General features: G+C 36.3%; 4 protein-coding genes, 1 non-coding gene and 1 pseudogene across 5 annotated transcripts; 3 read left to right on the plus strand and 3 right to left on the minus strand.

The window, feature by feature from the left end:
• Positions 1–632: 632 nt before the first annotated feature.
• Positions 633–2,935, plus strand: LOC130717704 (uncharacterized). The gene is made up of 4 exons (XM_057568041.1): positions 633–792; positions 887–1,004; positions 2,418–2,509; positions 2,624–2,935. The coding sequence occupies exons 1-4, from the start codon at positions 777–779 to the stop codon at positions 2,686–2,688; spliced, it is 291 nt and encodes a 96-aa protein (XP_057424024.1). The 5' UTR covers positions 633–776; the 3' UTR covers positions 2,689–2,935.
• Positions 2,936–6,370: 3,435 nt separating this feature from the next.
• LOC130717703 (polyubiquitin) lies at positions 6,371–8,405 on the minus strand. Its single transcript, XM_057568040.1, has 2 exons — positions 8,247–8,405; positions 6,371–7,706 (listed from the first exon to the last, which is right to left on the minus strand). Exon 2 carries the CDS (start codon positions 7,704–7,706, stop codon positions 6,561–6,563), a length of 1,146 nt encoding a protein of 381 aa, XP_057424023.1. The 5' UTR covers positions 8,247–8,405; the 3' UTR covers positions 6,371–6,560.
• Positions 8,406–9,910: 1,505 nt separating this feature from the next.
• On the minus strand, positions 9,911–13,071 carry LOC130717705 (chaperone protein dnaJ 50). The gene is made up of 10 exons (XM_057568043.1): positions 12,855–13,071; positions 12,695–12,757; positions 12,512–12,578; positions 12,224–12,283; positions 12,077–12,127; positions 11,879–11,959; positions 11,158–11,270; positions 10,861–10,978; positions 10,560–10,686; positions 9,911–10,334 (listed from the first exon to the last, which is right to left on the minus strand). Exons 1-10 carry the CDS (start codon positions 12,986–12,988, stop codon positions 10,231–10,233), a joined length of 918 nt encoding a protein of 305 aa, XP_057424026.1. The 5' UTR covers positions 12,989–13,071; the 3' UTR covers positions 9,911–10,230.
• Positions 13,072–14,174: 1,103 nt separating this feature from the next.
• On the plus strand, positions 14,175–14,245 carry TRNAG-GCC (transfer RNA glycine (anticodon GCC)). Its single transcript has one exon. It is a non-coding gene; the product is annotated as a tRNA-Gly (tRNA).
• Positions 14,246–16,969: 2,724 nt separating this feature from the next.
• On the plus strand, positions 16,970–18,982 carry LOC130717706 (pyruvate, phosphate dikinase regulatory protein 1, chloroplastic-like). Its single transcript, XM_057568044.1, has 3 exons — positions 16,970–17,483; positions 17,912–18,545; positions 18,687–18,982. Exons 1-3 carry the CDS (start codon positions 17,067–17,069, stop codon positions 18,788–18,790), a joined length of 1,155 nt encoding a protein of 384 aa, XP_057424027.1. The 5' UTR covers positions 16,970–17,066; the 3' UTR covers positions 18,791–18,982.
• A 3,652-nt stretch (positions 18,983–22,634) lies between these two features.
• On the minus strand, positions 22,635–27,140 carry LOC130720697 (uncharacterized; annotated as a pseudogene).
• Positions 27,141–27,181: the final 41 nt, after the last annotated feature.

A 27,181-nucleotide genomic window follows, 5' to 3' on the forward strand; every position in this document is an offset into this window, starting at 1 on the left:
GATGGAGATCAAGTATAATACTCCATTGTTATGATTTTTTTATATAACAACATATAAAAAAATGATAGATCTTTTAAAATTATTTATTATACTATTTTATTTTATTTCACTATATTCTTTAAATGAGTCAGTCTGCCAACCTACCGCCCACTAAAATATGGGTTAAATTAAGACTTTAAAGTCTAATGTCAAAAGTAGATCAACTCAACCCAACCTATTTATTGAAACTTTAGCCACTTCTTCTTATATATAAAAGTGTTTTTAAAGTAATTGCACTAGCATGTTGTAAAACGATTGACAAATATAAATTTTTTTTTATAGGGAAAATTAAATGAAACTATAAAGGTAAAGCATCCCTAGACAACAAAGACACACCAAATGTCTAGGGATGCTTTCATTACTGTATTTTTTTAAGTTTGTATAATTTTAGATTGATATAGTTTATTTTATTTTAACAATATAAACATTTTTTTCCAGGAGGAAAATAACAATACAGACATTTAGATAGGAAAGAAATTAATTTTACAAAAATAAAATTCATAGAATAAAGACTCCACGAAAAGGGTAGTTTTGTCTATTCGTCGTTCGAAAAAGCTCAAAAAAAAAAGATTTAATGATTTATTGGTAGAAGGTTGGGTGAATCGTGAGATTGATCAACACGCTTGAATAAGGTGAAAGGGGATTAGGGCACTTTTCTGATTAGGGGTTACAGTTTCGATTCTTCGAATCGTAAAATTCACAATTATAATCAGCAATCAGAGCCATCAACAACTGCAATGGTGTGCGAGAAGTGTGAGTTTCTCGTTCTTCTCTTCAATCCATAGTTCTCTCTGTGTAAAAATTCAATTTTTAATTTTTTGTGTTAAATTGAATTTGGGGGTTGCAGGTGAGAAGAAATTATCCAAGGTGATAGTACCAGACAAGTGGAAAGAAGGTGCCAGCAATACTACTGAGGGTGGTGGCCGCAAGATCAACGAGAACAAGCTCCTCTCCAAGAAGAACAGGTTCCCTTTGACCTTCAACTTTATATATTTCTATTTTTTTCTTACTGGCATAAATTTGTTTTGATGTTAAATTTGGTAATGAAAAATATATTTTATTTAGCTTATAATATGCAAAAGTAAGCATTTTTAGTTTCCTAGTTGAAAGTTGAAACTTTGGAATGAAAATTACTTTGACAATTGACATGCTTATATCTCAATTTTTTAGGTGGATAATTTGGGGATGAAATTCACTTTGCACTGTGGAAATCAGTTTTCATGTTATCATCAATTTTCACTTTTAAATCTCAATGCTACTATATTTCATTTATTTAGGGGGACTAATATTTTGGCAGAGTTGAAATTGTTAGGATGAGATTCACCCTTAGAACAATAGGCTTTGATTTTGTATGCATCATTTTATAAGGGGCTATGCATATCTGCTCCCTGTTTTGGAGACATTGGTCCCAATATTCCCTTCGCGCTTATATCACCTTATACTTGGTTTGATTTATCTTTTGGAGCAATGTGTTTTAACATATAGGTTTTGTAGTTGCTGTAAGGCACTAGTTCGGCAAGAAGTATAAATTTTTTGGATGGGAGTCAGTGATGGAGAACTAGTTGGCTATTTTGATCAAATATTTTTTAACAAGTTATTTGATTGTTGACTATCATTAGGACTTGATTCTTACGTAATTTTCCGCAGTTTGGTATACAGCTTTGAATTTTGAACACAGTTATATCCGATATTGCATTGTATTCTATTGGATAACTTTTTTGTGGTATGTGTATTGGTATCTCTCCCATAACTTCACACCGGCGACTTTGCTTCTTCACAAAGTTGCAATTACGCACTCCAATACGGTTTTGTTTCAAACTTTTTAGACATTTAAAACTGGATATCTGTATTTTAATTAGTGTTGTTTTAGAAATTATTTTTCATATAGCTAAGAGGTTCAGACTTAAAAAATGCTAGGACATATTTTAGCTTCTTATATTCCATATCTTGTTATAGTGCGTGTGCACTTAGTCTTAGACTTGTGAATGATGCACAATACTATAAGCACTGTTTACTAATCTTGCACTTGTAAAAATAAGTGCAGTTCTTGCTTCTGCATTGCATAATAGCTGTTTTAAAACCATCAAGGTCTTTGTTTAGAATGAATCACATTCTGGAACATGCTCAGTTCCTTCCAAAGTACATAAGGCAGTACACTTGAAGGAGGGCTGTGTATTCCTTTTTGTAAATGTGTATGCTTTTAGTCTTTCTCGTATAAATGATTCTCAATACTGTCAGCATGCATGTTTTTATTGAATAATCTACTCTTCCTTAGCTTCATGTGTTATGTTTTCCTTTTCTCCTTCTGTACTGTTCCATCATGCATGTTTCATCAAGATAGTCTGTGAAGAGTGTACTTATTAATTGATTTCTTGCAGATGGACCCCTTACGGAAAAACTAAGTGCCTTATTTGTAAGCAGCAAGTGCACCAGGATGGCAAGTACTGCCACACCTGTGCTTACACTAAAGGTGATATTCCATGTTCAGATGTTTTGCCTGTGCCACAATACATTTTTCCTTCTCGTACACTAGTTAATGGTTTGCATGTATATGACTGAATTCTCGATGTGTTTTATATTGCAGGAGTTTGTGCAATGTGTGGCAAGCAAGTTCTTGACACCAAGTTTTACAAACAAAGCAATGTGTAGTGGATACTGGGCCTGTATTGCATGTTGCATCTTCTTTTAGGTGCATAAGGGCATGGTCTTTCTATCTTATTGTGTAGTTGGTCCTATTGCTAACATTGTAACTCAAGTTGTAAAAAACCAACACAGTGAGGGAGTTTCTATTATTTCTGTCTTTCAGAAACTTCTTGTAAAATGTTTATTCATGATCTAAAACTTGTACACCTGGCTTAAGTTCATGTTTTATTGATCTTTTATGATGTTGTTTGGATGTTTATTGTTAGACTGACATAGAAATCACACACTACACAGCAATACACTTGGTGTTGAGTGACCAAAGTCTCCTACAGCAAAGTATACTTTGTCCACAATACATCATGACAACATTTCTTGTATTATTATTACACACCCTACTATGTATCACATATACTCCTAATAAATAACTGCTGGTAGTTATTTTCTAATCATAACTACCATTAAATAGTTCTGCCACTTATTATTTTCTAAATGTACTTGCTATCAGGCGGCTACCCTTGCTATTTGGCTTGGCTGCTTTGTAGACGAATGAATCATCCTCTGGGATCCCATCAGTTCGACCCCTGGAAAATTAGTCTTGTCCCCAAGGCTGGAATAGGGAATTGACTCTTCCGGATAAGTTCCTCTCCATTTAGCATTCCTTAACCTTTGTTGTTTTGAACAAAAGCTTCTCTGTAAAGCTGACTTCCAATCTTTCCAGCCTGTCTTCCATGTCCCTCAACCTTTCATCCGCACAACTAGCCTTTCCCATTGAGGCTTTTCTACCTTTTCAGAGCGTTTTCTTCTCTGTTGTGTGAGAGCTTTTTATCATCTAGGCAGGATTTTTCTACCCTCTCAACGATTTTTCTCTTTCTGTGTTCTCTTTTTTATTTTTCTGTTTCATCTCTACTACTACTCACTTTCTCCACCACTACCAATACCCACCATAGATTTTTCTGTTTCTCTATTTTTTATTTTCTCTGATTTATTTCACCGCTTTATCTCTATCACTACCCACCTGATCTTCAAATAGCAACATAGGAGTTCAAAGTTTCCTAGAAAAACAAAGGTTGGCATAAAGTTAGAATAAAAAAAGTGGAAGTTGGGAAGCGTTGTGGTGTTTTAGTGATGTTTTTTTTTTCTTTTTCAGTTATCAATGTTGTGGTTGATTAGAGCAAGCTTGTATTGTATTTAAATATTTGTGGTGTGCAACTGGTTTGCTCATTGTTAGGGTTACCCTTTGATTTGTTAAGTGTCACTTGGCTTTGCTGGATGCCTTAATCTAATCTCGATAAAAAAAAATCATAGGCTAACATGTTACATTGTCTAAAGTATTTTCAGCAAGATTGTGAACTAATCGGAAATATGCTAAATTATGTTTGGTTTCCTATGGTTTGAAAGTCTATTTAAAATTGTGCTTCACTGTAAGGTATTGAAATAGCACATAAGTCTATTTTGAAATATCTATATCCATAATCAACATATAAGTCAATTTTTTTTTAAACTAACATATAAGTCAATTTCAAAACCGTAAATAAATATATATTTATCAAAATATAATGTAACAATAATAATAATGATAAAAAAGTAGTTCCCCTATTCAGTTGGCAAATGCAAGTGATGCCATTAAAAACCGTTGCATGTATCTTCTAGCAGATGTTTTTCTCGATATTTAAACTTATGTTCTTATCTTTATGAGGTTTAACTTGATTTTTCCTTTTCAATTTCATACTAGGCTAAAGGCCCAAAAGATTACTTAAGTTCAAAATATTAAAACCGTCAAAACATAAAGGGTACACTAGGCAAAGGCTAAAAAATCCTCATAGCCACTAAAAAGGACAACCCATACCTCTTAAAGGAACCAACAATTGCGTTTGTTTTCCTTTAGACATGATTCCATTAAATTTGGTGATTTTGGTTCATCGTCCTGAAAAGCTCCAAACCAGACTAGTAGTCTAGTACTAACCTACTAGGGTTGATTTCATTTTAAGAGTATAATTTGCTTACCATTAGACCAACACCGTGTTGGTCCATACCAATACATTTGATTCAATATTTTTATTAAAGTAAGTCAGCTCAATTTTGAATACATGAGTCTATAGTTATTTATTTATTTATCTAAATACGTTTTTAAATAGCCTAGGTCTTTGTTTATATATTGATTTGACCTAGTCTAACATGGACTATATAAAAATTTCCAATGGGGTAATTACTTTGGGTCTTTGTTTATCTGTCACCTATTCACATATAGTTATGGGGTCATTACTTAGGTGTGGACTACATCAAAATTTTCAATAGTCCACTAATATGTATCACCTCCCAAAAAGTCATGACACGCGTAGTGCATCTAATTGCCATCTGTACACCAATAGAAGAAGAAATATTCCATCAAAGAACTAAAATATCATTTAGAAACAAGGAGGGTAATAAAAATTATTACTTGACCATGCAAGCTAGTTGTATATTGAGAATTCGAAAACTTTTGATCCCACTTGAACTTTGTATTATCATCGAAAATTTAGAATTATTGAAATTTAAATGCCATTAATCTGTCAACACGGGTCCTTGTGTTAAGTTTTGTATGAATGCTGAAAATAGTTCAATCGCAGATGTGCTCTAATGTTCTCCAAAGCTTATTACATGTTCATTTTGTTGCCGTAGTTGCTAATTAATGTTCAGGTGGTGACTTCAACGCCTAAGATGTGTTGAAGAATTTAGATGTTCACGAGCCAAATTGTCTCCATTCTTTCTCAATCTCAGACTTAGACGTTGATTTCATATATATCCGTTTATAAGGATTCATAGTATAAGTTTCATCTTGTGGTCTGAGCTCATGTTACGAGTTTGGAAATTTCTTTAACCATGAGAAATAGAACCAATGACTCAAATCTCAGTTAGAGGGGATGGATAGAAGTAGGCTGAAGAAATTGATACCATTTCACTATAGACTATGTGTATATTTAGGCTGAGTTGTGTTGGTCCCATTTTGTTTTGAACCAGAAAGTTGCTCGTCTAACCCAACCAACTACTTCCTAGATCCAAGCTAAACAAATTGATCAATGACTTGCTTTTTATATAATGTAACAAGTTGATACAGGAGTTTTAAGCAAACCATCAGTTCAGTCCTGGAAAATATGTGTGACTGACTGATAAGGCTTTTGAACATGATCACCGAATAAGACCCTTTAAGTACTAGAATGTAACCACTGACCACGATATTCCTTCAAGTAGGATAGGAGGCCATTTGGTGCAAAAATACTTCAAATGAGAAGGAAGAGTGAGCTCTATTCTCATCAGTCCTTGATATCAATCACCCACTAAAGTCCTTCTTCCACCTTCAGTTCACCATTCATCGCAACTAAAACCTCTCATCGGGGCACACTCAAAGATTGTCAACCACTAGGTTAAGAGCAAACTGATGAACAAGGAATCCTATCACGCTACAAACTATCAGCAATAAGTCAATAACTGAACAACTACACTTAAGAGAGTTGAAGCAACAAACAATAGTAGAAGCTAGCGTCACAATGAGAACCATACCAAGAATATACAACCTTATTCAATCTACGAATTCCCTCAGAGAGGAGACATTAGCAACATATATACAACTGGATATCTTAATATAAAATCGATTTGTAACACAAATATATCACAAACGAAGAACACAAATATCATCAACGTAGAAGATGGATAACCAGAAAGTGCTGAATTTATTCACAGGCCAGAAGAGGCCACAACAAACGATACTACTTGTTCAAGAGGGGCCATAAAAGGCCCAAATAAACCATAATTGTTCAAAAGGGTCAACAGAGACCCAATTACACACAGTTCACAATTTTTAAAAAGTTGAAACAACAGCACACACAGACAATCCTTCCAACTTAGAATCCACCACGAAGACGGAGCACAAGGTGAAGGGTGGACTCCTTCTGAATGTTGTAGTCAGCAAGGGTCCTTCCATCCTCCAACTGCTTCCCTGCAAAGATCAACCTCTGCTGGTCCGGTGGGATACCTTCCTTGTCTTGAATTTTTGCCTTCACGTTGTCAATGGTATCGGAGCTCTCCACCTCCAGGGTAATGGTCTTACCAGTCAAGGTCTTCACAAAGATCTGCATACCTCCCCTGAGACGCAGCACAAGATGAAGGGTGGACTCCTTCTGGATGTTGTAATCCGCAAGAGTCCTTCCATCCTCGAGCTGCTTACCAGCAAAAATCAACCTCTGCTGATCCGGGGGAATACCCTCCTTATCCTGGATCTTAGCCTTCACGTTGTCAATGGTGTCAGAGCTCTCCACCTCAAGAGTGATGGTCTTACCAGTCAAAGTCTTCACGAAAATCTGCATACCTCCCCTCAGACGAAGGACAAGGTGAAGGGTAGATTCCTTCTGGATGTTGTAGTCAGCAAGGGTGCGACCATCCTCGAGCTGCTTGCCGGCAAAGATCAACCTCTGCTGGTCCGGGGGGATTCCCTCCTTGTCTTGGATCTTAGCCTTGACGTTGTCGATGGTGTCAGAGCTCTCAACCTCAAGGGTGATGGTCTTGCCAGTCAAGGTCTTGACGAAGATCTGCATACCACCACGGAGACGGAGGACAAGGTGGAGGGTAGACTCCTTCTGGATGTTGTAGTCGGCCAAGGTGCGACCATCCTCGAGCTGCTTGCCGGCGAAGATCAACCTCTGCTGATCCGGGGGAATTCCCTCCTTGTCCTGGATCTTAGCCTTGACGTTGTCAATAGTGTCAGAGCTTTCGACCTCGAGGGTGATGGTCTTGCCAGTGAGGGTCTTCACGAAGATCTGCATGCCTCCCCTGAGACGGAGGACAAGGTGGAGGGTTGACTCCTTCTGGATGTTGTAGTCGGCGAGGGTACGACCATCCTCAAGCTGCTTTCCGGCGAAGATCAACCTCTGCTGGTCCGGGGGAATCCCCTCCTTATCCTGGATCTTTGCCTTAACGTTGTCGATGGTGTCGGAGCTCTCGACCTCGAGAGTGATGGTCTTTCCGGTGAGGGTCTTCACGAAGATCTGCATCTGTAATCACATCAACAACAGATAAATCAGAATCCAACACACGAAATTGAAACAAGTGAAAACCCTAATTAACGCTTGGATCAAACAGATTAAGAGTGGATCTAACATCAACAGATAAATCAGAATCCATAACAAGAAATTGAAACAAGTGAAAACCCTAATTGAAGCTTGGATCAAACAGATTAAGAGTGGATCTAACAATAATTTCCAATTTGAATAAATTATTTGACATAATTCCATAACGGATCTGAAGAATTCAATTGGAAACCCTAATTAATCTGCAATTGCTAAACCGAAATCGATTCCTAACAAAACTGAACCACAATTATCATAGATCTACATCGCAAGCCATCGAAAACATTGATAAAACAAGATCTGAGATTCAAGCTGTAAAATTCAATTTCAAACCGATCTCAATTTTGGAAAATCACAAGAAATTCCTAGATCTCATGCTTCGAAACAAGAAAACTACCTATGATTGATCGGAAACAAAACTCAACGAAAGGATTACAGAGAAAGAAGAGAGAAATTGGATCATACCTTGAAAGTAGAGAGAAGCGATATGAACAAGAATTGTTAGGGTTGGGAACTGAATTGTGAAGAAGCTAAGGGGATTGGAGGTAATTTATAGCAAAAGCGGTGAAATTATTAACCAGTCAAATTGTGACACGTGTCCTTATGACGCGTCACTAGTTGCGTGTGGTTTGGGATAGGATACGTTGTGTGGTTGAGTTCTTCTTGGAAACGGTAGTTGCAAATTGCAAGTTGTTGGCGGTTTGTTAATTTCACGGAGTTAAACGCATCTCGCCGCCTTTTGAGTTTGGATTGATAAATCGTTACAACGGCGTTACTTTGCTGGGCCCCGTTTTTTTTGAATTGGGCCACCGCACCAGTGCAAGTTGGGGGTTCCTTGGTTTTCCAGAATGGGCTCCACTCTCTATGATTGATTGGAGGAGGCCGGCTGCTCAGAAATTTTATAATAAGTTGTTATATACTTCTCCCCTTAAAATAAGTGATTTTTGTCTATCCATAGTTGCAATAAGTTGTACTAACAACTTATCTAAATTACTTTATCAATAATACAAGTAATTCAATTAATTATTTCCTCAAAATCCTCTCTCCATATTAGGGTGTGTTTTGATCCAATTATCAAACGTGGGTCTAAGCTTCAAACGAGGATCAGAGCCTCAAACGTGGATCTTCATTGTTTTGAAGATTTGGAAACCAATCTTATTCCATCATCATCATGTTACATGTAGAAATTTATTTAAATCAAACTTGTAATTTGCAGTTTGATTATCTCCGATGGAAAGTCATTTTCATTGTGCCCTTCATCCTTCATTGCACTTGGATTGGCTAAAAGTAATTCGCATGAGTTGATAAAAAGAAGTATTGGTATTCTTATCTCTCTACATTCTGTGCATATGCAAAACTTTTTCACATATATTATAAAGACCAAATAATAATATTGGAATGTGAAATCCACTTAAGAGAGATAATTATAGAAAAATATAATAAGTGAAAGCTGTAATTTTTTTTATAATGATGAATAATAACTTGGGTAAACATAGAAAAATATAAATAGTGCTTTATAGAAAATGCGCAGTGACTTATATTTTCATATTAAAAAACTCATAGACTTATCGTAGGACAAAGGGAGTATTTATATCAGTTGGGGTGCATCCACACCATGAAAGTATGGAAGGGGAAGCTGAAGACGATTTGGAGGGCACCACCACTTCTAGCCCCACACCACGCATGAATGAGAACGGAATTGTGAGGAGATTAAGAGTATGTCACCTCTATATTTATAGTGATGTATGTGATGAGAAAAGGAAGAAGTTGAAGATGTTTTCATTGAACACAGATGATAGGGAGTTAATATCAAAATGGATAAGGAGCACACACAAAAATAGCAGAAAGAAAACTTGCTAGTTAACAACTACCCTCTTCCATTCCCTCCTAACTTCAGGTATAATCTTAGTGTCAATGATCCTAATCACCCACTTGTTCCATGCACCTTCCTTAAGCCCAAGCAGTACGAACCATGGCACAAAAAGAGCAAAAGGAGGAGGCATTTCAGATATCTTTACATGCAAGTCAAAACTCTGATAATAAACCGTTTTTATAAAATCTACCTAACATTATCGAATTACAGGTGCACAGAACCACTACCAAACATGCAATTGCCGCAAGACCGAAGCTTATTACTAAGTACGTACTTCATTGAAAGAATTAAACAATAGCAAAACCAGTCATCTTTGGTGTTCTGTTGACAGACTCCCAGAGAGCAGCCTGCTTATAACTTAGTACATTTTGCTTATAAATACAAAACTTTGTGGTTTACCTGAAAATTTCAGCTCTACCCCCTCTCCCCTCTCCCCCAAATATAAAAGCATCCCTAATAAATATATTTATAGCTGAAAATTTTAACTATCATGTTGCAGTTAATTTCAAGTTCAGAAGTAAAATATATTTTAGTACTTTAAAAGTAGCAGGTGAAGGCGTGAATCAACTAAAGCAGCTATCTTCTGCGTTTTGATTCTTTCCGCATCTCTGCCATGTAACTTTCCAGATTTGATTTCTCCCACAAGCGTCTTAGCACAAGATCTTCCTTTGTCTCTTCATCTATCAATAACAGGCACCACATCAGTAAAATTCAATAGGTTCAGAACCATTAACAGATGAAAAGGCACCATCTCTGCCAGTATGTTAAGCTATGCATGAAAAATCCAGAACAAGTAACAAAAAGCATATAAAAAGCAGGACGACTCTACTTTTGCAACACAATAGATTCCTCTACTTCCATCATGCATAAAGTAAGAAAGTTCATGATGGAAAAATAGTAGTCACCTATACTTCTCCATCTATCGTTAGGAAGACCAAGGGACCTTTGTGTTAGATAAGAAGCATCTTCCCATGCATAAGGACATTTTTTCATCTTGTATCTCCAAAACCAACAGCCAGACCAGAACAGTAGCTGGATGGAGGATAGAACTAGTCAGTAGTAGCACATAAAACAATATTCATTGTCGAGGCTCAGCACTACTTGTGCAAAAGAATTTCATATTTGTACACTTTTGAATTTGAATAGAGTAATAAGATATCAATAGCATGTGATTGCAGTTTCCAAGTAAAAGATATGAGCTCTAACCTTTCCTAAAGTATAAGGTAAAAGAATAAAGCGAACACCAATGAGTTTCCATACAGAGGGCTTTTCAGCTCCTGTTATCTGCAGGTCAAGTTCTTTGCTGAGGTCTTCCTCCGTTTTCCTGCATATAAAGATTCCTCACATTGGATCATTGTATGTCAAACGAAATGAAATCATAGACAATGTATCAACTGATTTAACAGAAGGAATAAGAGTTTGCAAGGAGGACTATCAAATTAAACAGGTCAAGATATAGGAAATCACATACAAGAATTATACAGACTAACAATGATACCATACTTGTTCATATTCTTCTGACTCTTCTTCTTGTTTGTGATCCCTCCATTGCGTTCAAGTTCCAATGCCCTTAGTCTATTTTTATATGCAGGTGTCTTCTTGACCATTTCTATGGCCTAAAAAAAGAAAAGCACTGCAATTAATTTGGATGTTATAATCTTTAGAAAGAATATTCAGATATAACAAATAAAGTAATTTGCGGAAAATTAACAGTTGTACATATATTCAACAGTCAATGCATTGCACAACAATGATCTATTTCAAACCTTTGGCATGCATCAAAGATTACAGAGGTTTCAATATAACATTTTAGCTACAAAGGGTATCTGGAATCGTGGAACAAGTAAAATGTTAAAAATGCAAACAATAAAACTTGGGTTGTGGCAGGGAACCCTCAACTGCTAGACTTAGCTTCCTTGCCAAGATATGTTCCACAAACAGACAATTTAGTTCTACATCCATGAATCCAGATGAAAAGGTTTGTACAAATCCAAAACACCTTAAAACATGGTGCGCTGAACTGATGGGCTTATAGCAAGCTGAATTCAATGTTTAACACCCTTAGCTTGTTTCAAGCAAAGTACAATAAATGCATATTACACATAAATACAAAGCTGTAACGTAATTTTGGCAATATAGCAGCATTAGCAGCTAACATATCTATCGCACAGTTCCACTTCAGTGTGGTATAGTAAATCAAATGATGCTTAATATACCACGGTACCTGATTATATGTTGCCGACTGATTTAGATACTGGAAACCAGAAAGAATAAGAAGCAGGCCAATCAACACAGCACGAGGATCCTGAAAGATAAAAGTACACAATCACGAATAGTATCAGATTAAGTGTAAAAATCTCTGCATTTTAAATCAATTACAGCAAAAAATTATTATCCCCATTTGAAATGAAACAAATCTCACCGTCTTATGCCCATAGTATGCCCGATAGTAACGTGCTGTGTTATAAAACACCTGGAATCAAGAGATGAAATCTCAATTAACATCAAAAGGACAAGGGTGAACAATTTTAAAAGGACACCAAACTTATCCATAAGAAAATCTAGATACCTCCTCTGGATGCGCAATTGCGTAATCGTATTGTTCTCGCGTGGCCTCATCTTTCAAAATCTGAAAACAAGTTCTATATTTCGTCATTCACACTTCACAGGACAAGTAATTTCTCACCAAAACAGAACAATGTGGTTACTTTTCAATTCATTTCGCATTGCGAAACTCTCAATTTCATCTATAATACACACTCCTACTTCAGAATCAATAATTCATTCATGCATTATCGATTTTACGAATAAAAAGAAGATGAAGAACAAGCTGTAACTAGAAGAATAAGTAAAAAACCTCGTAAGCATTAGCGACTTTAACAAACAGCTTCTTTGATTCTGGATCAGGGTTCTTATCAGGGTGGCTGAAATTAACAGAAAATCAAAATGAAAATGAATCATTCAAAAGCAAAACCAAGCTGAGATTAGAATAATCTAACACAAATCGAGTTAAGGAGAAGTTGAAGAGAGAGCGAAATACTGTTTCAACGAGAGTTTGTAGTAAGCTTTCTTGATCTCTGAAGAATTAGCATTCTGAGAAACCCTGCAGGTAAAACAACGATGGAGATAACGTAACGTGAACAGATCAAGCAGATGCAAAAGCAATTGGGGGAGGGAGAAGAAACGGAATGGTAGCTGACCCGAGCAGATCGTAGCAATCATCTTCGTCGCAGTAGATTGCGTGCGAAGGAGATATGGTGGTTAGGATGAGAACCGCCGCGAGGCATAGGGTTACGGTTGTGTGCCACCGGATTGTTGCCGGCGGCGGATTCATTTCGCTGTGTATGGCGCGACGGAGGTCGTGGTGGTTTTTCGTTGACCCAAATTTGCTCTCTGTCTTAACGCAATATAATCAAATCCAATCTATTTCCGGATCTTTGATGCTCCGAGAGCCCGACTTGAATTGGATTGCAACGACAACGTTTTGACGAATATTGTATATATTAGTCCTTCAAATTTTAATGATTCACTATTAGAAAAAAATTGAATTTTAGTGGTAAAAATTATCATGCCAATAACACATTGCATGAAAAAAATTATATAAATTACAATATATGATATGATTTTTTGTTTTTAGAAGGATTGTCAGATATACTTTGCACTTCACAACCCAATTAAAATGAGAGATCACTAAAAAAACGCAAACCAGTATAGTCTATGGTCAAGTGCGTAAATATTGATTATTGGGCCGTCAAAGATATTGGCGTAGACATTCTTGTTTGTGGCAAAGTTGACCGCCAAGTTACAAACGACCATAACCGTTCGTAAGTTATACCATGTGGTATATTAGGGTTGTTGGTAATGTCTCAACTACATATGTATTTGCAGTTATTGCTAAGCTTAAGTTACCAACGACCATAGTTATCACTAAGCTATACAATATATGTAAATTAGGGTTGTCAGTAATGTTCCAAATGTCTTTCCTATTGGTAACTTATAAGTAAACACGGTTAAAACTGTCGGACTCCACATGCAAGGTGGATGTGCGGTTTAAGGTGGAAAGATCAATGACACTTAAATGATTAGTGCAGGACTAACACTGAGATGATTAGATGAGAGTATTTGAAAATGGTTTTGAGATTTTTTGGCCGGTAATGACTAGGCTTGCTATTCCAAAGGGGGTTATATACAAAATGAAAAAAAAGGTAAAATTATGCCCTATCACATCTATCTGAATTTTAAAACTTCATATATTTAATAGAGAAAAAAATGGAACTTGTTTCTTTTACCATTACTTTATAACTTAATTTTGAACCCAAAGAACTTTATAACTTAAAGTGCAAATTTATGATAAGGAATTATATGTTTTTATTTAGATTATTGTTTTAATTATTTTAAATGGACAATAATAAAATGAAAGACAGCATTTATTTTATTTCAATCTATTGGTACATTATCTTTTTTTATTCGATAACATAACAAGAATAGATAAGCTGAGCCGTGTAAACTAACATCAATTAGCACCAGTGGTCTAGTGGTAGAATAGTACCCTGCCACGGTACAGACCCGGGTTCGATTCCCGGCTGGTGCATTTCGGTTTTTACACTGCTGCTGTGTGGTGGATCTTTATTTTTATTGGGTCAAAGTCCCAGTGGGCCTTATACACTATTTTTTTTTTGGCTTTTGTTAGTCTCACGGACCGTCATGGATCAAATTGCAACCAAGACCAGTACAAATCATCAGCCAATCAACTCCTTATCACTTTTGGTAGCATGCACTTTGGTGTTGGCTGTGGAAAATGTAAATTGTCCCTTGCGTTGCTAACCTTGGTTAGTGGGAGTGGGATATTTAATCTGAGATATAATTAGAGTATTATAACATGGAAAAATGTAGTTAAATAAGAATGAAATTGAAAACTACTACTAACTTCTTTTGTAGTGTTGATATTTGGGAGTTGGGACTCTAGTAGAAAATCAGTGTAGCTCACTTGCAAATTGCAAAAATATCTTGCTAATTGCAAATTGCAAAAATATCCGAGATATAATATCTGACAACGTTAGTCATTCTAGTATAGATATTTTAACACTAGCCACTAGTGCTGGTTTACAACATCACAAAATACATGAATTAATCCCTTTAAGTGAATATTTGAATCTCAATATGAGTTACATACTCTTGAGAAGATCTTTAAGTTACAAGATTAACTTAATACACTATAAAATATGTAGTTGCATAGTCGGTTAGAGGATTAATGTTGTGAATTGTAAAATGTTGCTTTAAGAATAAAATACTAATAAGGTTCAGCATAATTGAGACTCTTTTAGCGGTATGTATGAACAAAAATTTATTTAAAGAAGTTAACCCACTCAATATGACCTCCGAGCCTCGAGAATTAGTTTGGTCTGGCGGTTACATGTTGCTTTTTTTTTCCGAAAGAAAAGTCAACACCTCTATCCGACACAAGAAGCAGAACTAGACCTCTTAGAGGAACTGACCAAATCACCAAATCCTATGATCATACTGCATAAGAAGACCAAGCGATAGTAGCCATCCGCACAAGAGTTTGCTTCTCTACAGATATGCTTGAAAGAGACGTGTCAAGGGCGGGATGCTATGGTATGATCCAATAGTTGCCGGTTGTGAGGATGCTCAGAAAAAAAAATTATGAGTATTAATTTTATTTTTAAAGATATTATAAGTAAAATGAAATTTACTCTTCTAATAAACTATGATCGATTAATTAAAGTGAAACTTTTTGCTCTTGTAACAAAAAATAGGCTTAATTCCACTTTGGGCCCCTGATCTTTCAAAAATGAGCGATCGGGGCCCCCCGTGTTTAAACATAGCGGTCAGGCACCCCAACGTTTAAAAAACGTGCGATTGGGGCCCTTCTGTTATGTTCCGTTAGTTTGACCAAACGGAGCAGTGATGTGGATTTTCTTTTTCATTTTAAGATTAAATTTTTGGCTTAATTGCCTGGTTCTTGAATCTAACACTTTCAGTATCACTTGGTCACCTTTTCTTATCATGAATTGTTACATACAATGTCCAAACACAAATTCTACCAATAAAGAGCTATCTTAGCTTGGAATCAATTCAACAAGTGAATGGATACATTCTGTCTTTTACACAAGGAGAATGGTTTACTAAGAACACATTCAGATATCTCAAAAAATCAAACCCAGCAACACTTAAATTGTTCATTTCATTCAAGATCCCAAACAACCCTCCAATGCTTTGATTCTGGATGAAAATGAAGAGTCTGGGCAAAGAAGATAAAGAAGAGCAACCGAGCCACCACCAACACCATCCAAACCCAGCAACCTAGCCACCACCAACACTACCCAAACCCAGCAACCGAGCCACCACCAACACCACCCAAACCCAGCAACCGAGCCACCACCAACACAAATACGCTTCCCCCCCCAATTTTTTACCCTAATTTCACCCTAATTTAGCAAGAGAAAGAGAAGAGGAGAAGAGGGTGAGTCGCCAGAAATCGCCTCCGGCGGCGGCGCACGGCGGTTCACGGCGGAGGTTGTCGGAATCGGAAATTTCTTTGTGGGTTTTGTTGCGGACGAGGAGAGGAGCACAGCGGTGGTGTTGGTTTGTTGAGATCGTGAGCGGTTCGCCGTAGATCGGACTTTGAAGGCGGCGGTCCTAGGTTTTCATGGTGGTGATGGCTTCCACGTGGTGGCCATGGTGGCTTCCCTTTAGGTTCGCGCGAGGATGATGAGGAGGTGATGGTGTGACCGGCGGTGGCTCTCATTGAAGAAGAAGAAGGAGGAGGCGCAGTGATGGTGGTGTGGCCAGCGGCAGTGGCTCTCATGGAAGAAGAAGAAGAAGAAGGAGGCGCAGTGATGGTGGTGTGGCTAGCGGCGAGCTCGCGTGAGGAAGCTCGCGGTGGTGGTGGCTTGGCCGAAGAGCAGTGGCGGTGACCATGAAGAAGAAGATGAAGTTGTGTGGTTTTAGGGAGAAAAATGGAGAAGAAAGTGAGAAAAGGGAGAGATGTCGAGATTGAGAGAGAATTTGGGGGGGGGGGATTTTTGGGTAAAAAAATAATATTAAAATGAAAAAGAAAATCCAGGTCACTAGTTCCGTTAGTCAAACTAACGACACTTAACAGAAGGGCTTGAAACGCACGTTTTTGAAACGTTGGGGTGCCTGACCGCTATGTTTAAACACGGGGGGCCCCAATCGCTTATTTTTGAAAGATCAGGGGCCCAAAGTGGAATTAAGCCCAAAAAATATTAAAGTGAATCTTAGAAACAAACTGAACCTTGTAACAAAAAAAAAACTGAACCCAGTAATAGCCTTCCTCTTTTGTAACAAAAAAAACTGAACCCAGTAATCGTTTTTCTTATTTTCCCCAATCTTTTGTGTTCCCTCCCTATGTAGTAGGCATTAATACCATGCCAATTTTACGGTTATGTCCTTACATCCACCACATTCCTCCAATCAGAGCGTGCGCCGACGGCGGCGGCCACGAAACGGGCTCAAAGCCAGTTTCATGGAGACCCAAGGTGAGCCCTCAGCTGAACCGCTGGTCCAGGGCTCGAACCATACGCTCCGGTCGCAAATTGGACCGGTCTAGTTCCCGAACCCAGACACTGGAACCCAACCACCATCCTCCTCCACCTTCTCTCCCGGTCGACCCAGATGGCGCCGTCGGCGTAGACGGCGGGGATTTCAGCTCTGCCAAGTCCATCTATATCGTCTCCGACGGAACCGGCTGGACCGCCGAACACTGCGTTAACGCCGCTTTGGGCCAGTTTGATTATTGCTTGGTCGACCGTGGCTGCCCCGTCAGTACCCATTTGTTTTCTGAGGTGAGGTCACAAACCTGATTTTGTATCAGTGTTTTTGTTTTAATCTTTGTTTTGTTTGGTTAATTTTTCTTTGGTATATTTAAGTGCATGTTTGTAAATTCTAAGCAAAAATTAATTTTAATTAGAAGCTTACTTGAGTAGCTTGTGATGTCAGAATTTACTGTGAGAAAAGAGAAGCTTATTCAAACATGTTATAGGACTTTTGTTGCAATGTAGCTATTTATGATGAATTTTGTTGTTGTTGATGTTCAGATTGATGATATAGAAAAATTATGTTATAGTATTGTTGCAATGTAACTATTTATGATTTATGATGAATTTTGTTCTTGTTGTTGATGTTCAGATTGATGATAGAGAGAAGTTATGTTATAGTATTGTTGCAATGTATATATTTATTTATGATGAATTTTGTTGTTGTTGATGTTCAGATTGATAATAGAGAAAAGTTGTTGGAGATCATAAAGCAAGCAGCAAAGGAAGGTGCTTTGTTAGTGTATACTTTAGCTGACCCTTCACTGGCTTCGGCTTCTGAGCAAGCGTGCAAGTTATGGGGTGTGCCTTCTACTGATGTGTTGGGACCCGTTACTGAGGCCGTTTCTACTCATTTGGGTGTCTCTCCCTCTGGCCTTCCTCGTGGGGCCACTGGGATGCCCCTCTCAGATGATTACTTTCGCAGGATTGAAGCTATTGAATTCACCATCAAGCAAGATGATGGGGCATGTCCCCAGAATCTGGCCAGGGCTGAAATTGTTCTCACTGGGGTTTCGCGAACTGGGAAGACACCCTTGTCGATTTATCTGGCTCAGAAGGGTTACAAAGTGGCCAATGTACCCATTGTGATGGGTGTGCAAATGCCAAGGACTCTCTTTGAGGTGGATCCCAAGAAGGTTTTTGGCTTGACCATTAACCCTCTTATCTTGCAGGACATTAGAAGGACAAGGGCTAAAACTTTGGGGTTTGGTCACGACACAAGGAGTAATTACGCAGAGATGGATCATATTAGAGAAGAACTTGAATTTGCAGGAGGTCTCTTTGCTCAGAACCCTGCCTGGCCAGTCATTGGTAACAAGTTTAAATATATACCCGAATTCACGTTTCTTTCACTTTTGGCATTCTGCCATACATTGAATTGAGCAGACTAAGGATTAACTTAATTCCATGAAACTAATGCTAATGAAGTGTAAATATGTTATCTAATTGCAGATGTGACTGCAAAAGCGGTAGAGGAAACTGCAGCAGTTGTATTGAGGCTGTACCATGACCGGAAGCATAAGTGCACAATGCCTAGGATCTCAAAACGCTATTAGAGGTGAAGACTTTTTCCCTTGTTGAACTACAAATTGTAAAGCACCATAATTGTAAATCATAATCATAAGCATACAGCTTACTTTCGTGCACCATTATATATTTTAGCTAACATGGTGAAAAGTTGCTGTCAATTTCAAAACTTGTATTATAAGTAATTTGATTCTAAGAAAGGGGAAAGCAAGTTAAACTAATTTACCCAATGAAAGTTGAACTAGGCCCAGCTGAGGAAAAGTTGTTTTGCTTGGGTGATTCCACTTTCATCACTGCCATCATTGAATTTGGTTAGTGCTGGTGACATCTCTTTTGTTAAAATTCTAGTGGAATATAATGAATAAGTAGCAATGCAGTTTCCCTTCCTTCAAGGGAAAGGAAGTTCTGTTTCTGCCAAATTAGTGAAGAATTCCTCTATGGTTTGGTATTCAAATTAATAAAACACCAACCAAGCTTTCATGTGTAGAAAATTTGTCCTAGGAAGCTTTCTTTATTGCTCACTTATTTAGCTATAATCATCTTTTTGTATCCCTGTTATACTTAATTGTTATGCCGACATTTATTGCTATTTAGGTTATCTATTTTCTTACCAAATGTTCCGGTGGTATTTAACATTCACGCAGTGTGATTGCAGACGATTAATGAAAAAAATGCATGACGCTGAAAATGTTGAAACCTTAGAGTCCAAGCATTCTAAATATTTAATATACTTATGCAATATTACTGTTGTACCAGACATGCCTATAGGCACTAATACATGAGAAGGCAGATTGTGAGGGTTTTCCCCCATGGGAGGTTTGACCACAGCCACATATTAGGTTGGTTGAGTTATTTTGTTCACCTAACTTGGACGTATGGATTAACAGTTTTGCTGCAACCTTAGAATATGTGTTTGCCCATCACCTAATAGTTGAGTTGGAAATCTTATAATGGTTGAGTAAAATATTGACCCTTAATTCAGGAATCAAAAAATGTCAAGGTTGTTTTAACTTCTCTCAGTGGAAAACATCAAACTTAAGGTTACCATGCCCAAAAATGATGCCACTATGCGAAATGGTTTAGTTGTAGAGATGAAATTAACTTCAGTCTACCATGGCATACCCAAAAAATGTCAAGGTTGTTTTAACTTTTTTGAGCGGAAAACATCAAACTTCAGTCTACCATTGAAATTAATTGAATAGTAAAATGAAACGCGAAAATGTAAAATTTACCTAAAAAAATATAATAATCATATATTAAATTACTTAATACGGGTACCACAAAATTTACTATTTTTTTTATAAGCGTTAACCATTGATGTTGATTGTTAAGGAAAAAGGATCTAAGGGCCTGTTTGATTGTGTTTTCAATTTTTTTGTTTTCAAAACTGTTCTGTAAAATAATTTTTAAAAAACTGTTTTTTAGAACAATATAAGAAAAAAACTTGTTTGGTAATTAGATTTTGAAAACCGTTTTGGAAATTAAAAAACAAAAAAACTTGTTTGACAAATTTGTTTTGAAAACATATTTTAGAAATAAAAGAATAGAAACCTCATTTGGTTGCATCCTTAAGAAAAAAAACTATTGATACGAATACATTGAATTAAACTATTTTTATTATAAGATTTATGGTACTTTTCTTTATACATTTTTATTAAATTTTGATTCTAAAAAATATCCGGCTGTTGATAAACTAGTCAGTTTGATAAACTAGTCATTTTGTTGTGCATACATCATATTTGCAATTCTCATTGCTCCTTCATTGAATAACATTGATAAGTTGTCATTGTTGGAGTTTGTTTTCTCTATCCCAGAACCTTCATTCATAACATCAATTTCTACAGGATCCTTTATAAGGCTTGATACTTGATAGGGTAGATAAGATTACACTCTATGGCTTGTCAAAAACTCTTCCAACCAGCAAATCAGCTTCCATGACTACCTTGATAACTTCAGTGGCATTATCCACTTGGCACATGTTTCCCTTGAAAGTAGGGACCCCCTTGTTCTTAAAATTGTCCAGACAGTCTATGAATGTTTGGCTCCACTATTGTCTTAGGTAGTCATCTGCATAACACCACCATTAGTTAGTACTCACTAACATTTCCCCAGTCTCTATTTACTAAGCATATTCTTTGAGTGAAGGAGAAGGGATGCAATAAGGGACATATAATCAAGCCAATTATATATTGGCAAGATGCTCTGTAACAAAATTATCATATTCTCATGAAGTCATAAAGTAATTAGATGAAGGATCTATTTATGTACATAAAATTTATTGTAAACATTGAGACATATTAATATACATGTCAAAAGTGATCAAAGTGAAAAATCCCTATCAGCCAACTACCATCTTTATTTTATAGTAATTCAAGACTTTGAACTGAAAAGGATCCCTGAGGGCCTGAACACAGCTGCTCTTGAACAATGATTTGGTGCATATATGATAGTGCTAACACCTTTAATGCATGTTTGATTTTGCTTCTAAATGTCCCTCATCAGTTTCAACTCTCAATTTCTAACTCTTTTAAACTTAATCACTACCAAATCATACGATTGCATTAGGACCAAGTGGCATTTGTTAATGGCAATTGGCAAACACCAAACAATACTCACTGATTAAAATTCCTACCAATCTCCTTAAATGGTTTATATTTATCACAGCTAATTTAGTGAAAAATATAAGTGATATGCTTCATGACTAGAACACTCAGTTATGAAATTTTCAAAACTCAGCTCCATGAGAATACCATATCTTAGAGCAGTCTAATTCACTTAAACAATTTTTTTTTTTGTAGAAAACCTGATGAACATTCAATATAATGCCACAACTTTTTTTTGGTTAAAGATTAATGTCATATCTTAAAGCAGTCTAATTAAAGAAAAAACAACCGCAGAACCAGATCTATGACTGGCCCAGAAGCAAACGTCAAACAACAATGAAACCCCTTTTTCATAAATATGTAAACCTCATAACAACAACCTCAGTAGACCCAATACTCCATACAGTTAAGCCGATCCCAGTAGACCTCCACTTAGGACACTTCCTTCACAATACAAAGCACAACCAAAAACCAGATAACAGATGCAGAATCAAAAAAGAAGGGGTTACATTCAGAGAAATAAAAGAAGAGGAAGCGAAGAGGCATCACCATCAAGTTAACTTTACTGAATCAATAATAAAAAATAATATGACAAGAAGAAGAGGAAATCCTTATGGTAAGAGAAATAAAAGAAGAGGAAGGAGCAGATTTACCTGGAAGGAGAGAGAACTTGAACAAGACGGCCAACCATGAGAGCGCCGCGTTCAGAATTGGGAGCGTTAGATGCCGCTAAGAGGAAAATATGGTGTACGTTCTGTTGAAAGCATTATTTTTCAAGTTGCTCGTAATTACAGTAGTGCCATTAATGAGAGGAAAGAAAACAAGGTGTTCTTCGTGTTTTTCATGATTCGGGAATAGAAATGCAAAACAGAAAACAAAAACAATTTTTTTCTGTTATGATTTTTCTGTTTTAAAAACAATAAATTAGGAAACAGTTTTTAAATTCATTTTTTGAAAACAGCTTTATCAAACAGGTTTTATTGTTTTTTAATTTTATAAAACAGAAAATTGTTTTTAAAAACAGAAATCAAACAGGCCCTAAGTTTCTCATGCTTCTAGTTATTTAGTGTGTTTAGTTTCCGTTGGAAAACCTCATAATCAAATCTAATAGAATAAAATCAAATTTGAATGACAATATCAATGTTAGAGAGTCATCTTGAAGAATGATTTCAATTCTAAAGTCAATTCTACAATAAGTTAGAGAGAGTAACTTTTGCGATTAAATATAACTGGTGATGAGATTTTACAATTGAATTCCATAACATTATCCTAAAAAACTGTTTTTTTCATTTCCAAAATTAAATCGAAGACTTTCAACTCTCTTTTACTATGATCAATTTTAACCAACGCTGATCCGAACGTGCACTTGGACCATAACGCACAACATACAAAATTCGCCAAATTAACCGAAATCTTGTACACAGCTTATTCTGAAAGGTTTCCCAAGATATAAACATTCTTTGTCCATGTACACCAGTGGATTACACTTTCTTTCAGAATGAAAAAAGGTATTTGAACATTTCTTTAGTGCCTACTGCTCTCAAAGTACTTTTGTAGCTTGTAGGTAGTTCTCATGGTATCGCACTCTTGCTTTCTTTTCCCCTCCCCTTTTCCCTCTGTTCACATTAAAGTTACAAACATTGAAAAAGGTTCACTTGCTATTGGATTGCATGTAAAAGCAAAACAGAACTGAAAAGTACATGGGAGGATAATGAGGACTAAGGACTAAAGAGTAAAAGGTGACTTTCTGATCCTCCAAACTCCACTATGCCCTGAAAAATGATGCCAACTAGACTATAGAGCTATCTCTTCATGTGTACTCTTTATCTGTTGATGTGATTTGTATAAAAGAAATATTCTTTCCCTCTCCATCACAGTGCATAATGTCATTGTATTTTTCTCTTGTAACTCCCAATGAGGCAGCTCTTCAGAATTCAAATGCATGTGTTTGGCTCCACTTGTGGGATTCTAAGCTAGATTTTACCCTTCCCATTTTCTCATTGTGTACAATACAAGTTGTTGGGATCAGTCACTGCTACCAGTCACCCCAATATTCATCTGCATTTTGCTTGCTGATAGTAAGAGTTAAGAATATCAGCAACATCGTTCCCATGCTTGACCTGTTTCAGAACAGAGAGATTAAGACACGTTACATTGGGTGAAGAACTAATGTCATGTTTAGATCAACTTCACGTTTATTATAAGACCACATAATCAATTGTATAAGTGTTTTCAAACATGCACTAATAGCAAGTGAAAAGCAACAAGTAGTGGAACTATTATATGAGAGCTGAATCTTACAATGTGGCAAAGATGAGAAGAACTCTTTTAGGGTCAAGTTGCCACCAAGAAGATCGTCTGAAACTGTTCCTCCTCCCTATACATTTGCTTTCAGTGGCGGTGCTACACTTATTACTGGCAGTGATAGTAATCTGATGATGAACCGGTGAGTTTGTGGAATTATTATTTGTGGACCCTACAGCCACCCCCGCTGACTTTTCACCCTTGCAGGAACCTAGCAGAGCAGCTTCTGTACAATGAAACATGTCATATGAGTCTCCAAGTTCACAATAATGTTCAGTTGTTAACATCTCAGATAATGACAACACCCGTGGCTCACTGGCTCCCAAGTATGGGTACAACAAGATAGTAATATAATAATATGTCTATGTTTGGAAAGTTATTCGAAAAATCACATTGAAATTAAAATCACGATAGAGTGAAGTAAAAACGAGTAATGATATATACACACCTCATTTTTTAAACACTTCATTTTCACCTCTTTTTGTTTCTATCTCTCTCATCTTATCATCTATCACATCTCATACTTTTTCTCTCTTACTTTTTCTTTTCTTCCTATCTATCTCTTCATTCCACCTCTTCCACCTCAAATGAGAGGTGTATAAGTAACATTATTGAATAAAAACTAAAGGAAATTATTTCAGTCAATGATTTTATTTTTACTGTTATTTTCGAACTAGTTTCTAAATCTGCACGTATTACTGTATCTCATAATCTATGACACCTTAGTCTTGTATAAGGTTGACTCAATACTTTAATTCAGATAGCTAGATTTGACATTTATAAGAAGTAGGTTTCCATTTTTTTCACCCCACCTAATCTTCAACCACCGCAGACCAGACCAAACAAATTTAACCGCCCTCATAATTTTCAATTAATGTGATCCCAGTGTGACAAGAATCATGTTTGAATGTCATTTCAAAACCTATGTATGTTGGATCTGAGATGATGATACTGACAACTACATCAATAACTTGGCTTACTATACAGCAATGAGGCCTAAAAGAATCAGGGGACACCCATCTTGGCCTGACATAAATACAGGTTGTTGGTGAAATATTTTACCATTTGAATTTTGTCACCAGTGCACACGTATGCAAATCAATGAGCCTACGTTCCATACTGGTCAAACAATGAAAACAAGCACATCAAAGTAGATAGATTACTACATTGAACTTTTCTTTAACCTAAGAGATGCAGGACAAAAAATCCAGGCGAATCATTCGGTGCAGGTTCATAAGAAAAAAAATAGATATTTTGGATCCTTTCATGTGTTTTTTATATGTTGTACACAAAATCTGTTTAAATTTATCTTCAAATTACCATGTCACATGAAAAAATAATTTGAAGATCCAAATCATAAATGAAACAAAATAGAGCATATTATATGTAAGGTTAGAATAATACAATGAATCATTTGTAATTTTTTTTGAGCTGGATGGTACCTTTTGGTGAACATGTGGTAGGGACAGTATCCTTGTCTTGAAGTGTGACATTGCTACTCACATTCCTGTCTCCTCCACGCTGAGACCCTTTCCTCGAAAGGCTCCTCTGCAACTATATAGTTAAATTAAAACAAAAAATTAAGTGAAGAAAATTATTAAGCATAATGGTCAAAAGAACAACTGAACAAAGCAACTCTGTGGTAGGTTAAGTAAGTGATACTACACAAAGTTACTTAAACCTTAAAAAAAATCTTAAACATCAAAAATAGTTAAATTAAATAGTTTCATCTCATTTTCAAAGCTTGATCAATTTAAAATTATAATAGTTCTCTTCCTATTATTTATCTATGTCTACATAGTGAATTACTCCTCCTCTTAAAAAAAAAAAATCAATGTCTGCTCAGTAATTCAAATACACCAACATGCCTAGCTAGTAATCTTTTTATAAATTGATTTCCGCTAACATTATCTTCACATGTACATGTTTTAAGTTTGGTCTCCATACCAAATATTTAACGTAGTCAACTAGTCATATTCTCTTTAATTCAAACTTAAAATATCTGTTTAAACTAAAACAACTTTATATAAATTGATTTCCGCTAACATTATCTTCACATATTTGTTTATATCACCTGAAGTGTCTTTTCTCTCTAAGGATTGAGGTGGAAGGGGTGTGTCTAATTCTTTTTCCTAAAAATAATAATGCTTAAGAAAAAAGACATTCGATTGAAGAGGGCCGCAAAGGTTTGTTTAACTAAAGTTTATAACGTGTGGTTTTCACTCTCTTCTCCATTTATAATTATAATAAAGCCATTGTGATAGAAGGCCTAACTGATTGAAAAATTCAACTTTTTATCATGTAAGCATATAAATAAATTTGCAACAAACAAATCAAAATCAAAACAAAAATAGTCATCGCAAAGTAATATTATTATAATCTAAATTAGAAAAGAAACAGAGCTTACTGTAGTTCTGGAATTCGCATTGCTGCTATCTTTGTTGATGGTGGAAGAGAAGGAGTCCATGTCAATCACAAAGCTATCAATTTTCTCCGAAGAATATTGAAATGCGTTTATGTGATCCGAAACCGAGATTCTCTGCGTGCCTATGCTTTTCTGTTCCGATTCCAAAGCCTGGGAAGTAGGAAGAAGAAGAAGAAAAACTCAAATTTTATACAAACAAAACCCAACAACTCCAAACCATGAAATGACTGAAAATTGAAGGACCTGAATGAAAATACCCAGATTTCAATGGAATAGTTATAGGAGGATGGAGAGAAAAACCAGGGAAAGAAGAATCTTACGAATTGAGGAGTTTCTGTTTCCGCCATTTGTTGAAGCACAAGTGTGATTGGAAAAAACAGGGGAAAAACAGGGGAATGAAGGTTTGTTCAGGTTTTCAGCGTCAAAAGTTGCGTATTGAATGGGGGCACAGCTCAGACTATATAGTAGCTACAACACCTGATATAAGAGTAACATGATAAATAAACCAAAAACCAAAACCAAATGGAATTGAATTTCTTGTTTGTTGCTTGGAATATTTAGCAAAACTGAAAATATATATGAACCCCACTTACAGATGCTGATGTTGGCTTCAGAAACGGGTGATTTTGGACTACACAATTCTGGTCCCCGTGAAATTCAGGAAAAACAAGCACTTAAGTTGGAAGTTTCTTGTGATGAAAATAATGATAATGATAATAACACAAGTGGTAGGGGTGAATGATGCTTTTGTCTGATTAGAGGTGGGTGATTTTGATTGGATTGGAAGGTTGATGAATTCAAAAGAGGCAAATGAAATGATGAGGGAGTGGACGGAAAGAGAAGATGTGACAGAGAGCTTAAACAAAGAGGGTGGGTGAGAAGGGAATCACCTCACAATGATGTAAACAGAGATTAATAGTGTACTCAACAGATTAGTGGAATGGGTTTGATTGCAGAGGAAAATGAAATGAAGCTGATTTCAGAATTGCTTCTTGTCTTGCCTTTATACCTTGTTTGCTTTGTTTTACTCTAGACTTTGGAAACTAGTTGGGTTTGTTGTGACTGAATATGTGGAGGATATAACAATA

The sequence above is a fragment of the Lotus japonicus genome, chromosome 5 (genome assembly GCF_012489685.1).
Source record: "Lotus japonicus ecotype B-129 chromosome 5, LjGifu_v1.2".
NCBI classification, from domain to species: domain Eukaryota; kingdom Viridiplantae; phylum Streptophyta; class Magnoliopsida; order Fabales; family Fabaceae; genus Lotus; species Lotus japonicus.